Source organism: Protomyctophum bolini, assembly GCF_963924005.1.
Source record: "Protomyctophum bolini genome assembly, chromosome: 5".
Lineage (NCBI taxonomy): Eukaryota > Metazoa > Chordata > Actinopteri > Myctophiformes > Myctophidae > Protomyctophum > Protomyctophum bolini.
The window spans coordinates 5787383-5809001 of NC_137866.1; the positions used below are offsets into that span (position 1 = coordinate 5787383).

The following is a 21619-nucleotide window of genomic DNA, read 5'->3' on the forward strand; positions in this document are numbered from 1 at the left end:
CAAAACCAACAAGGAAGTGTTTGTGCTGAACACCAGCTTCTGTTCTGTTGTTTGTCAATGTTTTGGTTATGGTAGGACGGGTAGGACATTGCAGGTTCTGTTGGACTGTTGGACTGAGCTCCGCAACATGACTTCATGAGGGAGATTCTTGTTCCTAAGGAAACAAACGACCCGGAGCCCGGAGGACGTCAGTACAGCAGCAGCAGTAGAAAAACCACTAGGGTGTTGCGCCCAAATCGGTGACCCGTTCGGATGTTTACTCCCTATGTTGCCTTTTTTTCCTTGTAAAACGTCTTATTTTATTTATTTAATCCTATGATAAATACTTTTTTTTATTTGTGGAAAACAACAAGAGTCTGAGATGACGAGACGACGAGACTCCCATCAGGATGATTTGAAAAGAGAACTTTGATCTGTTGATGGGATTAACTGGTAAATAAAGATAAGATAAAAGTATTTTAGATCAGATAAACCGAAGCGTTTTGCAATTTTAGCCTGACTAAACCTGACTGGTAAAATAGGACTCGGAGTATGAATCGGCCCTAATGCTGAGGGAAAAGGCACATTTTCTTGTCAAAAGAACCATTTGGACTTTTAGTAGCTGACGGGGATCTCTACGGGCAGAACAGCGACCTCTGGCGGAAGTAACCTAATTGTTTGGGTCACCAGTCTCCGTGTAACAGCTGGTCGTTGTTGCCAACATGGCGAGCCAGGCCGGCGAACGCAAACAAGAAGGTAAGGACACATCAAAAATCATATTACTATGAATAATGGTTGTTTTCTGTGCGTGTGTTTTACTACCGGATTACACCAGAGGAGCAAAAACATTCAGAATGTTTGTTCAGGAGCTGAATTTGAGCAACTGGACAAGTTTAAACAGTTTTTGTTTTGAGCTAAATGCTAAATGCAAGTAACTGTCTACTTGTCATTGTATTGTCAATGCTTAGTATTAACCTTGTGGTGTATTATGTGTTTTACTGTGTGATGTCACTAGTAGTTTGCGGTACTGTGTGTGGAGTGCTTGTCTATAGCTCTATCCTACTAGTGTTTGTGTAGCAGGGGTTCAACGTGGGGTCATTGAGGGGTTCCAGGTGGTCCCCATCTTTATGGTTGATAATTCATCTTCACCATTATTACATTTACAAGTAGAGAACGTACAGGCATGTCTATTTTGATCAGAATTTCACTATTGCTGCAACTAGTCTGCAATGGTGGTGGACCTTAAGTCACACACCAGTGGCAGTTCTGGAACATCTTTCTTGGCCACACAGACCCCCACCTGAAAATGTTATGTGCCATGGCAGGGACCCGGGACCCCCATAAAAGACCTGTTAACATGTTTTAAAATAGATCTGACGTGTCTGTCAATGCATTGTGAGCTTGTAGATGGGGCCATTTCAAATAGCTGATGTGGTTAAAGTCAACTGATGGTGTAGCCTCCGTAAAGCTTTTCTGAACTTTCATCTGGTTTTACGTAGGGACCCTGTGCGTTTATTCCAAGCGCTATGGTAGGCAGATGTACATACCCTCCGTCACGGCCTGGTGGTGAGATGTTTCAAAAGATGCATAGGAGACAGGGCCGGATTAACACCTCTGAGGGCCCCTGGGCACTGAAGCTCATGCACCCCCCTTCACATGCACACGTAAAAATCTGAGCGCACGCGTATCGCGTGCAACATGTTTTGCTGTTTTGGGGCGGTTTTATGCCCCCTACCCCCCCCAGAGTGACAGCTAATCTAGCGCATTGTTGCTGCTTTACACACAATTGCACTTTTCAGCTGCCCTTCTCACCAACAATAAAACGCTAAACTTTTTAGACACCATTTATTTCATTCGGATTAGCAGGGACATTTTCTGTGGAGCTTCTTTTCTTTTTTTTAGGGGCCCCTGGTGCCCAAGGGCCCCTGGGCACGTGCCCAAAAGTGCCCATATGGTAGATCCGGCCCTGATAGGAGACAACGGAAACGTGGGAGAAATTTCATTTGGCGCAGATGCCGTTAAGTATTTTTTATTGTTTGACCGTTTTGGTTTGGCTCCTCTCTTCCTTATTGACTTCCCCATTGTACCCGCCTCCCGCACCGAGAGTGGCTAGCTGCGCGTCCCTACGTGGACCAGTTTCCACTTTGTATTCTCAGTTAAATTAACACTGATTTTCCAGTGAAGGTTGGGGTCCCCAGTATTTAGGACGATCGTCGAGCCGATTCTACTCTATGGCTCCGAGACATGGACACTTTCAAAGAAAGTAGAGAAACGGTTGGATGACACTTACACCGCTCTAATGAGAGCGCAAATGAAATGAAGAGCCACCCATCGACTAATCTAATATACGGCAACCTTCCCCGTGTTTCTCATTAGTCTGATCCAAAAGAACACAGTTTGCCGGCCACTGCTTCAGAGCTGACAATGAGGTTTATATATCTCTGGAGTCCTGCCTCAAAGCAGACCAGAGGTAGAAAACTGTCGTTCCCTGATGTCATCGCTATAGGGACACAGGCATCAGTAAGCAGGAACTGGGCTTGGGCAATGAAGGACCGGAAGGTCTGGCATGGCATTGTGAAATCCATGATCTCGACCGCGGTCGAAAAATGATGATGATGATGATGATGGGGTCCCCCCATAGACTGTAAAAAATATGGACAAAGCGTTCCCCGGGTCTAACATGAACGTAAAATGAAGCCTGAAATCCCTGCACTGTAAGTCGCCATCTTTCTAGATCCGTTTGGGCCCAGCTGAGCCATTGGCTTCTTCTTTGTTGGTTTTTATTTTGACTCGAGTGGGTGGGGGATCCGTTCATAGACTGTAACGCCCCTCAGAACATACGCGACTTTATTTTTTAAATAAATGGGACCATAGTTTTCCAAAAAGAATATTATGACATTAGAAATGAGACTTTGAACTAGTGACTGGAAGCAGAAAGTATTCATGACCTGACCATGTTTATTAAGGTAATACAGTCTAGGTGAAGTTTGGCCCAAATACATGGATCTCTATGGATCTCTCGTGGCTTCACAAAATATCTGTCTGACTGCCCCCCTGGGTCCCCCACTCCCCCAGAGATGAAAACCCTATCAAAGTGTTGGTGTTTGTTGCACTGCTGTTTGTCCACCAGTGTCTTGAGTGTTTAACCCATTCTAGACGGGAACCCCTTGTTTTAACTAAGCATTATGTTATACTTTAGCTAGATAGACAGATTATTTTTGTGTCATGCACCAAAGGCGCCCAGCCCACATGGACTTACAGGACACACCATATCATTGCTTCAATATTGCATTGTGTACAAGAAACAGGTTTGTTTTGTTGTTATTCCCTTTGTTTTTTTCTCTTTCTTTTACACTAACAAAACATTCTGCCTTATTTTCCACGCCCTACATAAAAAGTCTGCCAAAGCAAAAATACCTTTCCTAAAACCAAATTCCAGCTATTAGCTATTGAAAAATAGCAGATCTACAACGGTGGCGCGCTACAAGCTTGTATGTCTGCTATTTTTGAAAAATCCTGACAATGCGGCAGAAATCTTTCAATATATATATATATATTCTTTCAGAAGACTTTTCGCCGTCAGGCCTAAATGGGTTTTTAAAGGCATAGTATGTAAAACAATATAAACATAGTTTTTCCCTCCATAGCAGCAGTTCATCAGCCACTGAAGCAGTGTGGTGGTGGTGTTAACCTGCAGAAAGACATTGTCCTAAAATAAGACTGTTTTCACTGTTTGTTTTGATCGTCCCGAATGCATTTGGGCTACCAAAACAAACACATTGAGAGCTCTTTTTTTTTTAAATAATGTTTATTCACGTTGCTATTTTTTATGTTTTAATAATTATTAAGTTATTCAATTCAGTATCTAGTTGTCTTCCTGTGGGTCCTTGAAACCTATAAAGAAATCACTGCTGTAGTTACTGCTGTAGTTACAGTTTAGTACTGTAACTGTTTGTACTGTTCTGAGACCAGGTTGAAAATGTTGCCAACGTGGAGGGTAAGATTGACGTGTCCGTGTCGTGAGTGTGACCACTGACCAGGATACGTGTGTGTGACTGTGTGTGACTGTGTGTGGTGTGTGTGTGTGTGGTGTGTGTGTGTGTGTCTCTCTCGCAAGCACTCACTCACGCATGCACGTACGCACGCACACACAAAGCAAGAGCACTTAACTACAATCTTTTGTGTAGTGTAATTTAGACACACAGTCACACACCCTACCTGTTCTAACAACCTGTTTGTTCAGTGTTGTAATTATAGGAGCCACACGTCTGTGTAAGTTAATGGTCTGGTGGAAATAATCCATTGTTGGACTGAATGCTTCGACGACGATGACGTTAGTTTATTCTTTATGGTTGTAAATTAATATGTATTTAATTTATTGCTTCTTGTAGTTGTCTCTCTCTGTACTTGTTGAAGGCGTCGGCCAGATGTTCCATGATGTCACACACACTGCTTTTGTCAATGTCAATAGGCTTCTATGCACGGTCGTACGCCATTTTGGAAATAACTATTCCTACTTCCGGGGCCTCTCCGACTTCCTTCACAGGTGTTTACCGATCAAACGGAGTCAGGGTGCTGCTGTTGTGCACGTTGGCTCACTGTTAACACTCAGTGGGTCTGGTCTGAGAGTTACTCCTTGAAATAAACAAGTTTGAGAACCACTGTACACTAAATGGAACAGAGCCGTAACCCATTTTTGGGTGGGAACCCCTTTTGGTGTTTTAAGCATTCTGTTATTCTTTAGCTATTGGAAAATAGCAGATCTACAAGCTCACGGTGCCGCGCTATGAACTTGTAGGTCTGCTGTGAAAATGTGGCGCAAATCTTTGAATATATATATTCTTTCAGAGTGAACGTTTTTAACTCAAATCTTTGCTTCTGAGGGGGTTCCTGGAATAACATATTTTCAGATGGGGGGGGGGGGGATTCAGAAGATATTATTTTTTTTAATTTCAACGTCAGGCCTAAATGGGTTAATTTAGTATAATCGATAAACACCACAGTTACACGAATAAATATTGTGAAAATAGCCAAACTAGTGCCAGGGAGGCGTTGTAACTCAGCGCGTTGTGTGACATTTCCTGTGCTTTTTTTTTACCTCTGGTTTGGTGCAGCCAACAGCAAGTTGAAGTACATCAGCCTGGCGGTGCTGGTGGTCCAGAATGCGTCGCTCATCCTCAGCATCCGATACGTCCGCACGTTGCCCGGGGACCGCTTCTACACCACCTCGGCCGTGGTCATGGCGGAGATCCTCAAGCTGCTGACCTGCCTGCTCATCATCGTCCTGCAGAAGAGATGTACGTACTGTATCTGTGTGGAAATCAATTAACCCATTTTGGTGTTTTAAACATTGTTATAATCTAGCTATTGAAAAATAGCAGATCTACAAGCTCGTAGCGCGCCACCGAGTGGCGCGCTACGAGCTTGTAGGTCAGCTATTTTTGAAAAGAATTGTTCAAATGTGGCGCAAATCATTGAATATATATATTTCAGATAAAGATATGTTTTTTGCGGCTTATGCCTTTTATTGGTTTTTTGAAGGGACAGACGGTAGGCTGACAGGAAACGGGAGAGAGAAATGGGGGGGGGGGGGGGGGGGGGGGAAGACATGCAGTAAAGGCCGTGTCGGGCTCGGGAGTCGAACCCGCGGCACACTGCGACTGGATTACCAGTCGGGTGCCCAGACGGTTACGCCACTGCCTGGGCCAGAGCGAACATTTTTAACGAAAATATTTGTTTCTGGGGGGTGTCCCTGGAACTACATATTTTGAGATGGGGGTCCGTGTGGCCCAATAGAGATAATTCTGGGGGTCCTTGACATGAAAAAGGGTTGTGTTTTTCAGAAAAATGTTAGGATTTAGAAGACTTTTTTTTTTTTATCGACCTCAGTCCAAAATGTGTTAAATGTCCATGAAAAATTAGGGATGCCCAGAAAAAGATCTAAATCTATCTTTATTATATTTATCTAATATGTACAGTTTTCGTATACGATATTAGCCACTAGAAGAACCGCAGCATCCATATTCTTTTAGCCAAAAATAGCTGATCTACAAGCTCACAACGCGCTGCAGAACGTAGATCGGTCATTTTGACTATTTTTGAGTGACACCGTTATACGACGGTGAATAAAAGAGGCCTTAAGTGGTTGATCAGACTTAAAGATTTTGTCTTATATCATACAGCTCCATCTCAATGAATTAGAATATTGGGTGAAAGTTTCACTTTTTTAATTATGTTACGGAAGAAAATGAACTTTTACGCAATATTCCAATTCATTGAGATGGAGCTGTATATATTTTGGTTTGTTGATATACTGTAAAGGGGAAAAAAAAGTTCATACAAAAAGAAACGCTTCTCGGCTATTCAATTAATCGAAAAAGTAATGGATAGAATATATTTCCACTCCAGTATTAAGTATTGTGGTGCAAGTGTAAGCATATCGTTGCTGTCGGGCAGAAACATATCTATCTGCATATTCAAATGTAACTTTGTGATTTTGTGTGCAGGTAATCTGAAGCAGACGGTGCTGTTCCTGTGTGACAGTATATTTGTCCAGTACAAAGACACACTGAAGATGGCCGTCCCCTCCCTCATCTACACGCTACAGAACAACCTGCAGTATGTAGCCATCTCCAACCTGCCCGCTGCTACCTTCCAGGTAACACACACACACACACACACACACACACACACACACACACACACACACACACCCTGCAGTATGTAGCCATCTCCAACCTGCCCGCTGCTACCTTCCAGGTAACACACACACACACACACACACACACACACACACACACACACACACACACCCTGCAGTATGTAGCCATCTCCAACCTGCCCGCTGCTACCTTCCAGGTAACACACACACACACACACACACACACACACACACACACACACACACACACGCACCCTGCAGTATGTAGCCATCTCCAACCTGCCTGCTGCTACCTTCCAGGTAACACACACACACACACACACACACACACACAACCTGCAGTATGTAGCCATCTCCAACCTGCCTGCTGCTACCTTCCAGGTAACTAACACACACACACACACACACACACACACACCCTGCAGTATGTAGCCATCTCCAACCTGCCTGCTGCTACCTTCCAGGTAACTATCACACACACACACACACACAGTATGTAGCCATCTCCAACCTGCCTGTTGCTACCTTCCAGGTAACACACACACACCCAATCTTCCGCCGTAGTCTGAAATCTCACCTCAGACTCCATCTTAGCCCGTAGCACTTGCCTTGACGACCTTACAGGCGTACAGTATATGCAAAGGCTCAACTTATGTAAATTAGATTCATGTAGACATAGCACTCTATAGTGTATACTAGTATAGTTTCATGATTTCATTATATAGATATTACAGATATTCCAGTTAGGTTCTTAGCTTAGGTATGATTCTTGAAGACCATTTTTTAAAATGTATTTGATGTATTACCAGATTTTGTTCTTGCTTACTGTAAATCACACTGGATTAAGAGCATCTGCTAAATGCCTAAATTGTAACTTGAATTCAGAAATTGGACCAGTCCACATTATGATCAACTGCTGCTGCAACGACTGCTGCGTAGATTCAGAGAAAATAGGGCCGTAAACAAGGAAGTGATGGGTGAGAGAGCACCCAAACGGGTCGTAAACAAGGAAGTGATGGGTGAGAGCGCACCCAAACGTAAACAAGGAAGTGATGGGTGAGAGCGCACCCAAACGTAAACAAGGAAGTGATGGGTGAGAGCGCACCCAAACGTAAACAAGGAAGTGATGGGTGAGAGCACACCCAAACGTAAACAAGGAAGTGATGGGTGAGAGCACACCCAAACGTAAACAAGGAAGTGATGGGTGAGAGCACACCCAAACGTAAACAAGGAAGTGATGCGTGTGAGCGCACCCAAACAGGTCGTAAACAAGGAAGTGATGGGTGCGAGCGCACCCAAACGGGTCGGGAGGGGCTGAGCAAGGCTCTGCCTAGCAATGTCCCTTTCCAAAAAAAATCAATGTTAGCAATCCTGTTTTATATATCGATAAAAATGACCTTAAAATGTGCCCACACATCCTGGGCACCCTGCGGTTTTAAGATGTGTGTGTGTGGACGTCCTGGTCAGTGTTGATAAAGAACTCATTAAACAAACTCATTCTGCAAAGCACACAACTTTATCCTGTCCTGGAAAACTATCGCTCTCTTTCGGTCATACACTGTTGTACTGGAGAACTATAGCGCTCTCTCTGTCATACACCGTTGTACTGGAGAACTATAGCGCTCTCTCTGTCATACACCGTTGTACTGGAGAACTATAGCGCTCTCTCTGTCATACACCGTTGTACTGGAGAACTATAGCTCTCTCTCGGTCATACACCGTTGTACTGGAGAACTATAGCGCTCTCTCGGTCATACACCGTTGTACTGGAGAACTATAGCGCTCTCTCGGTCATACACCGTTGTACTGGAGAACTATAGCGCTCTCTCGGTCATACACCGTTGTACTGGAGAACTATACTGCGTAAAATTCTGGTATCGGTCGGTATACCTATCAGCTGAATCCTGTCCAAAGCATTCATTGTGTTTGGGGGGTGTATTGACCATAAGTGTGTCTTATCTCTACGTGACCTACTGTACCAGGATTGTTCATTGTGTTTGGGGGGGGTGTATTGACTATAAGTGTGTCCGGTCTCCAGGTGACGTACCAGCTGAAGATCCTGACCACAGCATTGTTCAGTGTACTGATGCTGAGGAAGTCTCTGTCCAAAGTGCAGTGGGTGTCTCTGCTGCTGCTTTTTGCAGGGGTGGCTGTTGTACAGGTTAGTTATGAGTAATGGCTGTTATTAAACGTATTGGTGTTAGAATATACTTGACAACAGAAACGTTAAAGTACATCTATATGCACTGCAGACTGGTCCATTTCAAAATCACATGATTGTATTGTAATCAGTGTTGGGACGCAACTCCTACTGTATGGCATTATTTTATTAACGGTTTATTACTGTTACTACATGGTGCGTTAGGCCGTTATTTCTGGTCTAATCTCCTCCTCCACAGATCAGAACTAATATAGTTCTGTTGTTCTCCAGGTCCAACAGGAGGGCCAGAAGGAGTCTCTCTCCTCCTCCACATATCAGAACTAATATAGTTCTGTTGTTCTCCAGGTGCAACAGGAGGGCCAGAAGGAGTCTCTCTCCTCCTCCACGGATCAGAACTAATATAGTTCTGTTGTTCTCCAGGTGCAACAGGAGGGCCAGAAGGAGTCTCTCTCCTCCTCTGACTCCACGGATCAGAACTAATATAGTTCTGTTGTTCTCCAGGTGCAACAGGAGGGCCAGAAGGAGTCTCTCTCCTCCTCCACGGATCAGAACTAATATAGTTCTGTTGTTCTCCAGGTCCAACAGGAGGGCCAGAAGGAGTCTCTCTCCTCCTCCACAGTGGATCAGAACTAATATAGTTCTGTTGTTCTCCAGGTCCAACAGGAGGGCCAGAAGGAGTCCTCCTCCTCCACGGATCAGAACTAATATAGTTCTGTTGTTCTCCAGGTCCAACAGGAGGGCCAGAAGGAGTCTCTCTCCTCCTCCACAGATCAGAACTAATATAGTTCTGTTGTTCTCCAGGTGCAACAGGAGGGCCAGAAGGAGTCTCTCTCCTCCTCCACAGATCAGAACTAATATAGTTCTGTTGTTCTCCAGGTCCAACAGGAGGGCCAGAAGGAGTCTCTCTCCTCCTCCACAGATCAGAACTAATATAGTTCTGTTGTTCTCCAGGTGCAACAGGAGGGCCAGAAGGAGTCTCTCTCCTCCTCCACAGATCAGAACTAATATAGTTCTGTTGTTCTCCAGGTCCAACAGGAGGGCCAGAAGGAGTCCTCCTCCTCTGACTCCACAGATCAGAACTAATATAGTTCTGTTGTTCTCCAGGTCCAACAGGAGGGCCAGAAGGAGTCTCTCTCCACCACAGATCAGAACTAATATAGTTCTGTTGTTCTCCAGGTCCAACAGGAGGGCCAGAAGGAGTCTCTCTCCACCACAGATCAGAACTAATATAGTTCTGTTGTTCTCCAGGTGCAACAGGAGGGCCAGAAGGAGTCCTTCTCCTCCTCCACAGATCAGAACTAATATAGTTCTGTTGTTCTCCAGGTGCAACAGGAGGGCCAGAAGGAGTCTCTCTCCTCCTCCACAGATCAGAACTAATATAGTTCTGTTGTTCTCCAGGTCCAACAGGAGGGCCAGAAGGAGTCTCTCTCCTCCTCCACAGATCAGAACTAATATAGTTCTGTTGTTCTCCAGGTGCAACAGGAGGGCCAGAAGGAGTCTCTCTCCTCCTCCACGGATCAGAACTAATATAGTTCTGTTGTTCTCCAGGTGCAACAGGAGGGCCAGAAGGAGTCTCTCTCCTCCTCCACAGATCAGAACTAATATAGTTCTGTTGTTCTCCAGGTCCAACAGGAGGGCCAGAAGGAGTCCTCCTCCTCTGACTCCAGGGATCAGAACTAATATAGTTCTGTTGTTCTCCAGGTCCAACAGGAGGGCCAGAAGGAGTCTCTCTCCTCCTCCACAGATCAGAACTAATATAGTTCTGATGTTCTCCAGGTGCAACAGGAGGGCCAGAAGGAGTCTCTCTCCTCCTCCACAGATCAGAACTAATATAGTTCTGTTGTTCTCCAGGTGCAACAGGAGGGCCAGAAGGAGTCTCTCTCCTCCACAGATCAGAACTAATATAGTTCTGTTGTTCTCCAGGTGCAACAGGAGGGCCAGAAGGAGTCCTCCTCCTCCACAGATCAGAACTAATATAGTTCTGTTGTTCTCCAGGTCCAACAGGAGGGCCAGAAGGAGTCTCTACCCTCCTCTGACTCCACGGATCAGAACTAATATAGTTCTGTTGTTCTCCAGGTGCAACAGGAGGGCCAGAAGGAGTCTCTCTCCTCCTCCACAGATCAGAACTAATATAGTTCTGTTGTTCTCCAGGTCCAACAGGAGGGCCAGAAGGAGTCTCTCTCCTCCTCCACAGATCAGAACTAATATAGTTCTGTTGTTCTCCAGGTCCAACAGGAGGGCCAGAAGGAGTCTCTCTCCTCCTCCACGGATCAGAACTAATATAGTTCTGTTGTTCTCCAGGTGCAACAGGAGGGCCAGAAGGAGTCCTCCTCTGACTCCACAGATCAGAACTAATATAGTTCTGTTGTTCTCCAGGTCCAACAGGAGGGCCAGAAGGAGTCTCTCTCCTCCTCCACAGTGGATCAGAACTAATATAGTTCTGTTGTTCTCCAGGTCCAACAGGAGGGCCAGAAGGAGTCTCTCTCCTCCTCCACAGTGGATCAGAACTAATATAGTTCTGTTGTTCTCCAGGTGCAACAGGAGGGCCAGAAGGAGTCTCTCTCCTCCTCCACAGATCAGAACTAATATAGTTCTGTTGTTCTCCAGGTCCAACAGGAGGGCCAGAAGGAGTCTCTCTCCTCCTCCTCAGATCAGAACTAATATAGTTCTGTTGTTCTCCAGGTCCAACAGGAGGGCCAGAAGGAGTCCTTCTCCTCTGACTCCACGGATCAGAACTAATATAGTTCTGTTGTTCTCCAGGTCCAACAGGAGGGCCAGAAGGAGTCTCTCTCCTCCTCCACAGATCAGAACTAATATAGTTCTGTTGTTCTCCAGGTCCAACAGGAGGGCCAGAAGGAGTCTCTCTCCTCCTCCACAGATCAGAACTAATATAGTTCTGTTGTTCTCCAGGTCCAACAGGAGGGCCAGAAGGAGTCTCTCTCCTCCTCCACAGATCAGAACTAATATAGTTCTGTTGTTCTCCAGGTGCAACAGGAGGGCCAGAAGGAGTCTCTCTCCTCCTCCACAGATCAGAACTAATATAGTTCTGTTGTTCTCCAGGTCCAACAGGAGGGCCAGAAGGAGTCTCTCTCCTCCTCCACAGATCAGAACTAATATAGTTCTGTTGTTCTCCAGGTCCAACAGGAGGGCCAGAAGGAGTCCTCCTCCTCCTCCACAGATCAGAACTAATATAGTTCTGTTGTTCTCCAGGTCCAACAGGAGGGCCAGAAGGAGTCCTCCTCCTCCTCCACAGTGGATCAGAACTAATATAGTTCTGTTGTTCTCCAGGTCCAACAGGAGGGCCAGAAGGAGTCTCTCTCCTCCTCCACAGTGGATCAGAACTAATATAGTTCTGTTGTTCTCCAGGTGCAACAGGAGGGCCAGAAGGAGTCTCTCTCCTCCTCCACAGTGGATCAGAACTAATATAGTTCTGTTGTTCTCCAGGTGCAACAGGAGGGCCAGAAGGAGTCTCTCTCCTCCTCCACAGTGGATCAGAACTAATATAGTTCTGTTGTTCTCCAGGTCCAACAGGAGGGCCAGAAGGAGTCTCTCTCCTCCTCCACAGATCAGAACTAATATAGTTCTGTTGTTCTCCAGGTGCAACAGGAGGGCCAGAAGGAGTCCTCCTCCTCCTCTGACTCCACGGATCAGAACTACTCCGTGGGGCTGGTCGCCGTGGTCATCAGCTGCCTGTCGTCGGGCTTCGCCGGCGTCTACTTCGAGAAGATCCTGAAGGGAAGCTCCGCCTCCGTGTGGGTCCGCAACGTCCAGCTGGGCCTGTTCGGAACGTCGCTGGGCCTGCTGGGGATGTGGTGGAACGACGGGCCGCAGGTACCGTTATTACTGTCATCATATCATCTGGCCCATTTTGAACTGAGGTTCAGATTAAAAAAAAATGTCTGTTTGAAAATGTTTTCTGAACAAAGCTATGTTTCTGTCAGTCGTTCTTCGATTTTTCTAAAATAGCAGATCTACAAGCTCATAGCGCGCAACCGAGTGGCGCGCTAAGAGCTTGTAGATCTGCTATTTTTCAATAGCTAAAGCATAACGTGATGCTAACACCAAAAGGGGGGGGGGGAGAAATGCTCACAATTATGGTATCGCAGAGATTTAAAATTTATCGTGAAATTGAACTTGTCATAGTCGTACACTAGGACAAATTAGCGTTTGTTTGAGTTGCAAATTCAGTACGAGTTAAACCCTCTATACTTGATAAAACGGACCTGTAAAGATTGTACGCAAATGCAATAATCATATTCTGTACCCTTCTGTATATTCTGTATTCTCTGGCTGTCACAGTCCTGGTTCTTCAGGAGTAATGAGACTCGCCTACGGTTTGTGGGGGAGGGACTCAATCTGAGTATCAATATAAATTAGTATAAATAAATATCGATCAGTATCAATTATTTGAGTACGAGTTCTGTATAAAAGAGCGTCGCAGTCCCGCCCCCCCTCGAGAGACCCGGAAAATAAATCCCCGTTCATTTTCCTCGTAGACTTTTCAGAAAGTATTTATTTAAAGACGTTTATGCCGCGGACAAAGCCAACTCTTGTCGTGACAAATCATGACAACAAACAAAAAAAATCGGGCCAAACAAATAATTAGAAAGTAGAAAAAAACGGCAGGTTACAACACTTTTTGTTGTTGTTTTTCTTCTTTCTAATTTTTTGTTTAGTCGAAAATATCGTGTGTGTTGTCATGATTTGTCACGACAAGAGTTGGCTTCGTACGACGCTTAAAAGGTCTTTAAATAAATACGGTTTGAAATGTCAATGGGAAAAATGCATGGGGATTAATTTCCTGGGCCTGGCGTCGCCATGAAAGGGGGCGGAACTGCGACGCTCTATATCCGTACAGGTGTCGTCACCATGCCAGACTTGTGATTGGTTAATTGCTTCTAATTAACCCCTTCCAGGTGGCCGTGCAGGGCTTCTTCTTCGGCTACACCCCCATGGTGTGGACGGTGATCCTCAACCAGGCGTTCGGGGGCCTCCTGGTGGCCGTGGTGGTGAAGTACGCCGATAACATCCTCAAGGGCTTCGCCACGTCCTTCAGCATCGTGGTGTCCACGGTGATGTCGGTCTACCTGTTCGCCTTCCACGTGGACCCCGTGTTCGCGGCGGGCGCCGCCATGGTCATCGGAGCCGTGTACATGTACAGTCTGCCCAGAGCCGCCACGCAGCCGCCGTCCTCCTCTTCGTCGCAGTCTTCTTCGTCTTCTTCGTCGCTGCTGGGCTCCTCGTCGGAGGCGATGGGAGGAGGAGGAAACAGGACAGATGGCGCCTCAGACATGGACTCTTTCCTCCCCAAGTCAGTCCTGATCAAATGAGACAAAACACTAAAACATTTCTCATGGCTTTTGTTTTGTGTCATTGACGATCCGCTCCCTCCTTGTCAGACCAGCTAGGCTCTCAGTCCAACAAAGAAACTAACGTCTCTCTTTATTTATTCCCCTCTCTCCCTTCTGTCTGTCTATTTATCTATCCCTCTATCTATTCTATTTATCTATCCCTCTGTCTGTCTATTTATCTATCCCTCTATTCTCTATCTACCCCTCTCTCTGTTTCTACCTAATCTCTTTCTTTCTGAGGCAGTTAGTTGGATGTTTTATAACAACATATTGAGAATCCTCAATTCTCTCTTCTTCTCCTCTCTCCGTTGTAAGTAATTAAACCACACGCTGTTCTGATCGGAGGAGATCTTGATGAGCAGATTATTTGGTAGGAGGACAGACAGAAGAAGACCGGACGAGACGAGAGGAGAGGAGAGGAGAGAAGGAGGATTTGCTACTAAAGACATTGAACTTTTCTTTCTCCTTCTTCACTCTCTCTCTCTGAACTATACATAACAACTCTTCATTATTCTCTCTTTTCTCTCTGCATTCTACTGGACGGCCAAAGACACACTTCATCTTCTGTGGAACCAAAAGCCTGATTTAATGCTCCGTTGGCATCGTGTCTTGCACCGGAAATAGCCGATCTACAAAAGCGTGTACCTCGGCTAGTTCCGGTTATGAATCAGATTCAGGGCGTAGCTCGAATAACTCTTCTGAAAGCACAAGAGAACGCTCTCTGTCCCTCTGTGTGGAGGACATGTCCACGCTTTAGTTTAACCCATTCTGACCTGAGATCAGATTCATACGAGGTTTCCACTGGGGACACACACTGGTCTGATTAACCCATTCTGACCTGAGATCAGATTCTACAAATGTCAGTCGTTCTTCGATTTTTCAAAAATAGCAGACCTACGATGAGCTTGTAGATCTGCTATTTTTCAATAGCTAAAGCATAACATGATGCTAACACCAAAATGGGTTCCCGTTCAGAATGGGTTAATGTCTCATTATGGCCTCTCTCTTGCCTTAAAAGTATTTATTCCTTATGTTTTCTAAGCCTTATGATCGAACACGGCTGATTTATTATTACAACTGTAATATTTATTATTATTATCGTCAGAGTTTTTCTGAACAGTTTCTTTCTCTTTTTCTTTTTAAATCAGGCGGTGGTGTGTGGAGGTGTGGTAGATCAGATTGATTCAGTTCATTCTGATGCCAAAATGTGACAATTATTGCACAGAAACAAAAAACTGTGTAACAGTCTCACATTCTGAAACGTAACCGCTAGACGTGACCTTTAGAACAGACAAACCGTAGTGTGTGTGTGTGTGTGTGTGTGTGTGTGTGTGTGTGTGTGTGTGTGTGTGTGTGTGTGTGTGTGTGTGTGTGTGTGTGTGTGTGTGTGTGTGTGTGTGTGTGTGTGTGTGTGTGTGTGTGTGGGGGGGGGGGGTCCTTTCTCTGATCTGTAAGTGTAGGGATGGGACTTACAGATCTGCAAGTGTAGGGATGGGACTTACAGATCTGCAAGTGTAGGGATGGGACTTACAGATCTGCAAGTGTAGGGATGGGACTTACAGATCTGCAAGTGTAGGGATGGGACTTACAGATCTGTAAGTGTAGGGATTGGACTTACAGATCTGCAAGTGTAGGGATGGGACTTACAGATCTGCAAGTGTAGGGATGGGACTTACAGATCTGTAAGTGTAGGGATGGGACTTACAGATCTGCAAGTGTAGGGATGGGACTTACAGATCTGCAAGTGTAGGGATGGGACTTACAGATCTGCAAGTGTAGGGATGGGACTTACAGATCTGTAAGTGTAGGGATGGGACTTACAGATCTGTAAGTGTAGGGATGGGACTTACAGATCTGCAAGTGTAGGGATGGGACTGAAAGCAGTGGTTGGAGAGATAGATTTTATGACACACAATAATATATTTGTGGCTGTAGTACCACGCACAAAGGAATATAGCTCATATCTATATGGTATATTATAGCTCATATTTCTATTTGGCCATTGACGGTATAATTTATTTTTTTTAAGTAGCTTGTTTATTGACAGGAATAAGACTTGTGAATAACACTGGCCACACACACACACACACACACACTGGAAGTGATTCTGGTGGTGAATATATGTTTTTATTAAAACGGTGGAATGATAACGATGGAAATAAGGCTAATGTAGTTTTACAGTATGGTTCACATCACATGGTCCTGCATAGACATGCATCACGTTCTGGTTGTCTGACGGTAGTGTCTGTGCCTTCATTAGGGCTGTCACGATTATAACATCTTACATGATGATTCGTTGTTACAACAATATTATAACATTTTACATCATGATTTATTGTAAGCGATTATGTCATAAGCCATGATGTCATCATTGTGACAGGCCTATAGCCTTCATGTCATCGGTACAAAAAGAAAAAGGCCACAAAGAGTTTAGTTTTCTCCTAGATAAATAATGTACAGATAATCTACTGGAAATGTCATGAGCCCAGAAATGGTGATTAGTAAAAATGAAATGTTATCTATAGGCCTAATGGATGACATTCAGCTTGGTTGCTAAAATTTGCACGTTGAGTCATTTGAGTAATTAGCATAATATCACATCTGTGATGACCTCATCACGTCTGTGATGACGGCTATGGCTGTTTTTAGCCCCAAGGAGTGTTTGTTGTTTTGTGCAAAACTAATGCTTGGAATGGATTCGGAATCATGAAAACCCCCTAGTTTGACACGTCTCATGCTACTTAAAGATTGATGAAATTTACATACATTGTTGCCTTGTTGTTAATGATATGGTCACATAGTATGCTAATTACTCAAATTGCTCAAACATTCAACTTTTAGCAACCAAGATTAATCTCATCTGCAAAGCCTATAGATGACATTTGAATCATAAAAGTTTATTACTAACCAACATTTCTACATGACGTGACCTCACCTATGGGGCGTCCAGTAGACTAAGATGCTCAGTGCAGCTGTTGTAAAGGCTTTAACTCTTAATGTAAAATGTTTATTTTTTTATTTTTTGTTAATGTGTTGTTGTTGTTTGAATGACAGATATTGGTTGTGAAGTACAGTAAGGTTGTGTAAAACATGCCTGATGCAGCCCCATTAGCATGTGGGGACCCCACCAGCGTTGTTTACCTGTCCCAGATTTGGTCCCCGAACCACAGCTCTGGAGGTTACAGAACCACTTTACTGATTAAGATTTTCAGCGCGACTTATTTTCACGACTTCAAGGCGAAACGGAAATACATCGGCTTTATTTTCGACTAGTTTTTGGAGCTTCCGTTGTTGTACAGACCTCCTCGGAAAGGGAGGTAAAATAACTACAAATGTTGACGTCGGTCAGAACTTCTGGTCTATAGTTCGGAAAGCCCGTCCGAAACGGGTCTTTTCTAAAAGCTGCCGATAGAGCCTAAAAATTAATACTGGTCTCGGTATTGACGAGTCATTACGATATCACATAATATATAATTTACATTTATACATTATTTTGTATTTTAAATGCTTCAGTTGATGTTGCACTTATCAAACATTTTTTAATTTCAATGACCCCCATAACTCTGATAGTGTACACTCTTATTTCCCTGGACCCCACTTTGAGAACCACTGTCCTAGATTTATTTTTTGTTAGTTATTATTACCGTACTACATGGGTATCAGATTGGTACTCTGTATCGACTGGAAAATATGGTGTCGGTACACGTACATCTCTAGTCTTTTCCGACGTTGAAAGGAGCATGTATTGACACTTTAAGCATAATACATACTCTGAATATCTGTCCGGTTAGTCAGTGACACCTTGAGGTGCATCGGGTTCTAGAGTAAAGCTTCTGGAACCAGTCTGTCCGAGGCTCGGAATGATGTCAATGTGTAGTTAATACATCAGCATTCAGCTCCCCTTCCCCAAGAAAGAGTTGGGTTGTCAATGGGAGTAAGCAATTTTAGGTAGAAGCTTTTGAAAATAAGTGAGTCTCTTTTTTTTTTTTGTAATATATTTTTTATCTAATGTGATCCTGGGCTCTACACACCCTCCGCCAACCTAGTCCCCATATATATGGGGGACATGGGGAGACCAACCTAGTCCCCATATATATGGGGGACATGGGGAGACCAACCTAGTCCCCATATATATGGGGGACATGGGGAGAGCAACGGACTCGTCTCTCTTGAGAGATTACATCTTCAGTCGAATGCCTCTTTAGTGGTTCAGGAACAGACAGCATCAGTATTGTCCACTGTGGTGACCTGCATCACAGAAAACAAAGGCATTAAAGGGAAACTTTTAGCTGATTTGGTTTATTATTGAAAATCCCACTGCTCTGGGGTGAGATCAGATATATCAGTATGGTTCTCAAGGTAGGGTCCAGGAACCTCCTTGAGGGGTTTCCAGGGGGCCCCCAGCTAAATGATCGTTTGTTAAGACCAAAATGCAACATTGCAGTCTAACATAAACACGCTATATTAACTGTACTTATTGTTGTTTTCAAACTCTTGAGTGTACAAAATAAAACTGGGTTTCCTTGAAATTAAAAGGTTTGAGAACCACTGAGTACAGTTAAAAAAAAAAACACTAATAATAAATTCTAGAAATGCGTAAATTCACGACACGCCCAATGGCAAAAAAAGTGTCGGGCCTACAGCGACATAGCCTATGCCCTCTGATGCAAAACGACAGTTGCAGAACAATGGGATTTTAGGTTAAAAATCTGAAATGTCCCATTTAAACAAGACTGTAATGAAACGATATATCAATCCTATCATTTCATCCACGTAATGTTGGAGGTCATTGCACAGCTGTTTGTCAGTCTATATCCGTTATTAATTGATGAATTATCAATCAGAATAATGTCCATCAGTAAATGTAATGTAGCTCTTTAGCCACATTGTTCCAATGGATCCACGGCCTGTCCATTCAGGTCTATTGATTCATTGATCTGTTAAAGGCAGGATGGTGTTTAATGAATGTTTGCCTGACGTTGAAATATCACTTGAAAGAAAAGTTTGTTTATTAATTAATGATTATTTTATTTTAATTTCAAAGGGAGAAGGTTTTATAATTAATTATTAAGTAATTTTGATGTGAAAGAGGATAAACATGGTGCTGGTATTATCATTTCCTTTTCTTTATTTTTTAACACAATCACCCAACTGATAGACGGGTTGTTTATGCAGCTAAAATGTGAAAAGATAATTTATTTAAAGAATGGAATGAAAATGTATGTGACCTGTTGGATTGATTTATGTGGTGGTGGTGGTGGAGAAAAGAGGAATGAAGGAACAGAACCTTTGTTTTAAACATGTTATAATTTAGCTTTTGAAAAATAGCAGATCTACAAGCTCATAGCGCGCCACCGAGTGGCGCGCTACGAGCTTGTAGTTCTGCTATTTTTGAAAAATCGTGGCGCAAATCTTTGAATATATATTATTCTTTCAAAGTGAATGTTTTTAACTCGGTCCAAAATGGGTTAACTAGAACAAAACGTACAGAATGTGGAACACGGACGGGGAAAATAGATCTGCAAGCGCACAATGTGCCATGGAGAGACTACTGGGTCATTCTATTGGATTATATCCAATAGGAGAATCCAGTATAACATTCTTTATTCTAATAGCGCATGGATTAAAACATCCAATTGGTTCCCATTGGAATCTCAAAGGACGTTTGTAATCACTCATGCACTTCCTCTCGTCCTCTCTCTCTCTCTCTCTCTCTCCCTGAGACTTATTTCTCGCGTTAAATCGAGTCTAAATGGAGGAATGTTTTTTTTTTAATTTGATTTTTCATCTGTTTAAATGTCTCGGTTTGTAAATACAAAGTTTTATATAAACAGGAAATTATCTAAACTCTTCTCTGTATGTCGTCTTGATTGATTGAGTAATGTATTCTAACAGCGCTGAATGTAATGGAGTTATGGAGGAGTACAGAGAACTGACTCGTAGTAGAAGTTATAGCGGCCATTGTCTTGTTCCATCCATCCAGACCCCATTCATTTGTGAATCATGACCATAAAACATTTGATTGTGCAAACAAAAAGGGTAATTATTAAATATAGTATATCATCTTATGTATTATGATTATTCACAGAATCAAATGTTTTATGGTCACGATTCACCAGGATCCTGGATGGCTTGAGTCTAGGCTTAAAATAATTGCTGTAAATATGTTTGGATATCTTTATAGAAAGAATGAATGGACCCTATACAGTATACTGTATATATATGTATATATATATATATATATATATATATATATATATATGTATGGCTGCATTTATACTCTTACTACAATGGTGATGCTCGTCAAAAAAGGCAGATCTACAAGTTGTGTGGAGAGCTTGTAGATCTGCTACCTTCATTCACAAATGTATGTATTTCATGAATAGTATGTATTATGTATGTGTGTTCATGTTTTCATTAGAATAGTAAATTTATCCTTTAATATTAGTTTGCACACTGCAGACGGGTATAACAATATTGTACACATTGTAATGTTTACCATTTGATGTTCTCTATCTGTGTATAATAACGCTGTAGTGTATATATTTAAGGTTTGAGCTGTTTACTTCTAAGGTTTGGCACTTAAGTCAGATTACCATAATAACTAGACCTACAGTATCTGTATATCGTTGCTGTCGGGCAGAAACCCTAATTATTTTAAGTAAAAGTAACAGTTTTGGTTTCTACCCAACAGAGACGATGTATGTTTATGGTTTTATCCATTTGTAACAAAGTAACACTGAGGACTTTTCTGTGTTATCGGAATATCAGCCCTCTGAGAGAGAGACGGAAATATGTGAATCCATTTCATTCTCTCTCTCTCTCTCTCTCTGTCTCTCTCTCTCTCTAGTCCGGAGAAGGAGAAAGGTTGCTAGGAGGAAGACGTATCCAGCTGTGAAGGAAGACGGACAGGATGAAGACTTCTGCCTGTCTGAGGTCTGACGTTACTGTTTGAATGTTTATTTAACCCATTTTGGGTGGGAACCCAGCAGCATTATGTTATGCTTTAGCTATTGAAAAATAGCAAGATCTACAAGCTCGTAGCGCGCCACCAAGTGGCGCGCTACGAGCTTGTAGGTCTGCTATTTTTGAAAAACCGAAGAACGACTGACATAGAAACATAGCTTTTTCAGAAAACTGTCAGTGTCAGGATGTAGAAGACATTTTTAGAATCTGATCTCAGGTCAGAATGGGTTAATCTGCTGCCTTACTCCCACACACACACACACACACACACACAGTGGGCCTTTACATTTCTATGAGCCTTTTAAAGAACAACAGATGGTTCCATGTGGAACATGGATACTTTATTCAACCCAAAGGACATTATTGCATTCAACTGACTCCAGTTGCCATTCATTTCCATTCCATTTCATTTCACTTCACATTTGAAAGAAGCACAACAGATTCCATATCAGTTACCATTTGTATTAATTAATTTATCTTTAGGATAGCAGTATTATCAGT

At 43.3% G+C, this 21619-nt stretch overlaps 1 protein-coding gene across 1 annotated transcript; it reads left to right on the forward strand.

Moving 5' to 3' along the window:
* On the forward strand, positions 1 to 21161 carry slc35a2 (solute carrier family 35 member 2). Its single transcript, XM_080762699.1, has 7 exons — positions 1 to 735; positions 5094 to 5276; positions 6486 to 6637; positions 8679 to 8801; positions 12399 to 12632; positions 13718 to 14112; positions 21003 to 21161. Exons 1-7 carry the CDS (start codon positions 702 to 704, stop codon positions 21025 to 21027), a joined length of 1146 nt encoding a protein of 381 aa, XP_080618825.1. The 5' UTR covers positions 1 to 701; the 3' UTR covers positions 21028 to 21161.
* The last annotated feature ends 458 nt before the right edge of the window (positions 21162 to 21619 follow it).